General features: G+C 44.6%; 1 protein-coding gene across 1 annotated transcript; it reads right to left on the reverse strand.

Annotated features, from left to right (window-relative positions):
• Positions 1–854: 854 nt before the first annotated feature.
• Positions 855–5,247, reverse strand: LOC102295597 (retinal guanylyl cyclase 2; the record flags this gene model as incomplete). Its single annotated transcript, XM_042217886.1, is given in 3 exon segments — positions 855–1,085; positions 1,598–1,848; positions 5,010–5,247. Coding segments are annotated over 2 exon segments (469 nt in total), but the record flags the coding sequence as incomplete, so codon positions are not given.
• Between the last annotated feature and the right edge of the window lie 13 nt (positions 5,248–5,260).

Raw genomic sequence — 5,260 nt, forward strand, 5'->3', positions numbered from 1 at the left:
GTGAGAGGAACAGTGTGAGAAGAACAGTGTGAGGAACAGTGAGAGGAACAGTGAGAGGAACGCTGTCTTGTTTCATACTGCACATGGTTGCAATGACAATAAAGCCACTTGACCTGACACTGCTCTGTTTTTTACTCTCACAGAGAAGACGAGATGATCACAGCCGTCTGGACATTAATCAAATGAGTGCCCCCTGACATCAAGGTTTCGTGTGGATCATTTAGTTGATGGTTGGTTTGAAGAAGAACCAAAGATTGTGGAGATCATCTGAGCTTTTAAGAAGCTGTCCTTAATACGTTGGAATCAGACAACCAGGACAATTGAGGTCCTCCTGGATGGGTCCATAAAGAGAAGGGCTCGGTCCATGTCTCCTTTTTCCTTCAGAATGGTGAAATCAGACTTGGAGGATCAGAAGGTCAGTGGATCTGTTGAACCTCCAGCTGTCTCTGTCTATCTCTGTACTTCACTTTGGCAGAGAGGATTTCATGTCAGCAAGAAGTTTCCTTGGTGAAAGAGTCCTGGTGAACATGTCGATACTGTTAAACTGGGTCTAGCTCTCACTTCTATCTCCATTCAGAAGCTCATAAGTAACAATGGTTAAGTTAAAGCCCTCACAGAAAACACCTCCACTTCTGTGATGTCCCAATGAACCACTGCAGTTATAGTCCGATGGGCAGTAAAAGTCAAACCACCAAAATCAAACAAAGGGGGCCTAATATGTGAGTGTAACAGTCTAAAATGATGAAGCTCAGATCAAATAACCGGCTCAGGCTAAATTAAAGTAACACAAGTTTGAATGAAGAGATTATGGTGAGAACCACCCCACCACTCTGACTGTGATGTCAAACCCTCACCTGTGATGATGCTGACATGCGCCCAGCCAAAAAATCTGAGCACGGTGAACAGGACTCTGGTGGGAGGAGTCAGTGGCGGCAGGTTTGGCCAGTCAGCATCTAGACAACCAGGAGAGGAGAGTCCAGCCTCCCAATGCTCAGTCATTAGGGAGGCAGAGTGACAGAGGGCGGGATTAAAGGGTCCAATGTAGGCATAGCCATAACCTTCAAAGTCCCCAAAGTTGGTCAGAGCTAAAATAAAAAGGTCAAAGGTCAAATAAATATCACACAAATAAAAATAAGGAAAATAAAAATATTTCACTTACTCCAGTCTGTAAGCTGATAAACACACTTCAAATAAGCGTGTGTTGATAAGACTGATTAAATGTCTAATGATCCTTTGGAGGTGGTCTAATGTGTTCTGATTGTTCATTCAATTCAATTTTATTTATAAAGCTCCAAATCACAACAACAGTCACCTCAAGGCGCTTTATATTGTACAGTAGATCACACAATAACAGATACAGAGAACAACCCAACAATCACATGACCCCCTATGAGCAAGCACTTTGGCAACAGTGGGAAAGAAAAAACCCCTTTTAACAGGGGGTCTAATAATTGGCTGCCATCTCATCATTGTGTGATTGGTTAACCCTGTAGCACTTTGTTCTAGTGTAACTAACCGTAACTGTAACTGGTAATCTCTTTCTAAATATTTTACTGAACTTTATTTTAAGGTCCTATTGGCTGATTGGATAACAGACCTTTGGAGGCAGAGCAGTCCTCGTCCAGCACTTTGACATCATACCAGTACCCTCTGCTCATACTGGTGTCAGTCCGTAACCTGGACAATGCCAGCGTGACCGCTGCTGTCGGCATCGCCCGGGAAAACAACGGGTCACATGACCACGGACCGACCAAGGCGATCTTGAAGGTTGTTGTCCGAACCTCTTCGATGCATAGCAACCACAGACACGCCCCTAGCAACCATCGAAGCTGCATCCTGACAACCTGCCTGAGATTCAGACAGATTTTTAGAAAGTCAACAAGAACACAAACTCGCCTGAACAAAGATGAAACAAAAAAACTGATTCAGGTTTGTCAAACTACTGTCTGTTAACAAGGAACCTGAAACCTCCACGTAATGAATTACTTAACCTGCAATGTCAGTTCATTTTAAAGACAGGGTTTAAGACTGTGGGCTTACCACCCACACGAGGGGCTGTAGGGTTGGGTGCTTAGATGGTAAATGGTGAATGGATTGGTTCTTATATAGCGCTTCTCTACTCTTTCTGAGCACTCAAAGCGCTGTACACAACTTGTACATTCACCCATTCGCACAAGCACATTTTTCCAAGTGCTTTCTAAGTAACATTCACACACATTCATACTCCGATGGATGTATCGGAGAGCAATTTGGGATCTTGGCCAAGGATATTTGGCTTGCAGACTGAGGACGCCAGGGATCGAACCACCAAGCTTTCGCTCTACCACCTGAGCTACAGCCACCCCAGACAGTCTGATGTACTGGCGCTCCGATTTTCAGCTTCCAAAACTGGCTTGTGGCACATGGAATGTCGCCTTTCTGGTGGGAAAGGCGCCTGAGCTGGTGCATGAGGTTAAGATGTGATGACCTCAGTGCATAGCTCTGGTTCTCAACCAGTTTCCTATAGATGACCTGGACTGTGTTCCCCTCTGGAGTTGCCCTCGATGTGAGGGCACGGACAGAGTGGTACTACATGTATCGCCACGGTTGGCTGCCTTTGCTGTTGGAGTTTTCCCTGGTGGTTCCCTGCGCCTTGTGGTCGTGGAATGAGTCCTAATTTTTGTTTGTGTGTATGAGCCAAATGACCCTACAGAGTTCTCCAGCACCCCATCCAGCCTTCTTAGAGTCACTGGGTGGGGGTAATAACTCTCAATAACTTTCCAATAAGGAACTCTATTGTCCTGCTGGGGGACTGAGAAGGTGCTGAAGGTTACGTTTCTGCAGTGTTGCATTGCCTCTACATTGGCAGACCAGATGGTGGTTGCCCTGTTTAAGCAAGGGGTCTAGAGGGTGTGCTCCAACTACAGAGGGATCACACTCAACAGCTTTCCTGGGAAAGTGTATGCCAGTGTTCTGGAAAAGAGATTTGTAGTCGACCCTCGGATTCAGGAGGAAGGCTGAATCCACTGGTTGTGGAACACTGGACCGGCTCTGGCAGTCTGTAATAAGACTTAATAATGCTGGACATACAACTCAGAGGAGACAAGCATCAGAAATCTGTATGAATCACTTGTTTGTAACACTGAAAACACATTTACACTAAACATACCAGTCAAAACAGAAGAGCACGCTATTGTTTTAAATAGATTTTATAGACCAACATTGCATATGTACACTGATGCTTTTACAGGGTTTGGCTTCCTCTGGACGCAATGCAGTCACATGTCACAGTTACATGGACAGCAGAAGAACATGCAGTCAAATTCAAAGTGGAATCACACTCAGGACTTGCTGTGAGGCAACAGTGCTAACCACTGCGTCACTGTGGACTGTGGGTAGCCAGAATCACATGACCTGTAAGTTTATAGCACCAAATCCACACTTTAAGCTTAAATTTCAAAACTTACATTTAACTACTGATTTTATCTACTGTTCTGATTTGATCTGTTTTGATTTTATATGCTGTTGTTTGTTTGTTAATTAGTTAGTTAGTTTATTTGCTTGTTTTAATCAATTTTAAATCATGCTTTTTATTTGTTTTTGTTTCTAATGTCTCTGTAAAGCACTTTGAATCACCTTGTTGTTGAATTGTGCTATACAAATAAACTTGCCTTGCCTTGCCTTGCCTTATACTACAGCAGAGGTTTTAAATCCATCGACCAGCCTGCCACCTGAATGATGTAACATCTTACCTTTAACATCTGCTCCTTAATCTTGTGTTAGGTATTAAAGTGAATAACAGATTAAGAATTTAGAGGCCTAGGTAGTGCTTCGTTAAAAGATGATGACAATGTAGAAGCTCCAAGGTGATAAGGTCACAGGGACCTGCTGGCCCCTTCACAGAGGACCACGCTCTGTTTTAAGGTGAGAATACTTCAATAAACCCTCAGAAGAAGACCTTCTGTTTGACATCACATGACTTAAGTGTCATTTCCACAGTAACTATGAATGAGATGCAGTTAACCACACGTAGGATGCTTGCTTGTATCAGCGTTTGAAAGCTGACTGTCAAAACCTCTGAAACGACCACATTTCCTCTGACCTCCTGCAGCTGTGACTCTGTGGGGTTTGTGATGAGTCTCCAGGTGATGTCACAGAGATGCTTCTCTCTGGGGATAATTAATCTGAAGGTAGGTCTGAGTCCACATTAGAGACTGTGATGACTTGAAGCTGAACACTCAAACCACCAGGCACTGGAAACCTTCAACCTCCTAAGGGACTAGGACCACCTGAGTAGGACCACTATGAACCATGACCCCCTTCAGGACTTGAGCCTCAGTGAACCGGCTTTCTGAAACAGGACCCTCAGCTGTGGCTCATTTGTGACTGGTTCTCCTCAGAGACCATAAATCCTAAAGTTTGGACCCTTAGGTACAGCAACTGGAGAGCAGGTGGAGGCTTTCACTGGTTTGTCTGGCTGCCACCAGAGGCTGTCCAGAGACATGCACGTTGTGCAATAACACGATGATGGTGTGTGCAAATGTGTTGCCTCAGTCATGGCATCAGGAGAGATAGAGCAGAGTATGTAACTATGACCACACATGCTCAGGTTGAACCACAGAGGGCACCCGCTGACACCTTTAATCCAATCATGGTAACCATGGAAACACACACACACCTGAGAGGTCAAGACTTGATCTGCAGCTCTCCGATTGGCTGGTTTTAAAGAAGATCAAGCTCATTAACAGATTTACTTAAATCACTCAGGTCCCGTGCTCCCTATATTCAGGCAAAATTTAACTTTATGTATACAGCTCGGGTTTACAGCAGCAGTCAAAGAGCCTACAATATTAGAGGGGCAATCGAAGGTGGGAAGGAAGAACTCCCTTTTAACTGGGAGAGAGCTCCAACGGATCGGAAATCAGAGAGGACAAAACACAACCTGTCTGCACACGCAGAGTCTAAGACTGTCTGAGCATCAGAAGCTCAAATATCAATACAATCAATCGAACGATCAATGATCTGTTTACCTTTATCTCAGAGCTTCATCTGTCCAAAGGAAAACCAAGAAGATGATGTCAGGCTGAACGAGGGAGGACCAGAGACCAGGAGGGAGAGTGTCAACGTCGAGCTACATCCACTTACAGTGGAGAGAGAGAATCATGGTCGAGTTACATCCACTTACAGTGGAGAGAGTGAATCATGGTCGAGCTACATCCACTTACAGTGGAGAGAGAGAGAATCATGGTCGAGCTACATCCACTCACAGTGGAGAGAGAGA

This window comes from Haplochromis burtoni, unplaced genomic scaffold (genome assembly GCF_018398535.1).
Source record: "Haplochromis burtoni strain Fernald_Lab_line unplaced genomic scaffold, NCSU_Asbu1 Contig_3507, whole genome shotgun sequence".
Lineage (NCBI taxonomy): Eukaryota > Metazoa > Chordata > Actinopteri > Cichliformes > Cichlidae > Haplochromis > Haplochromis burtoni.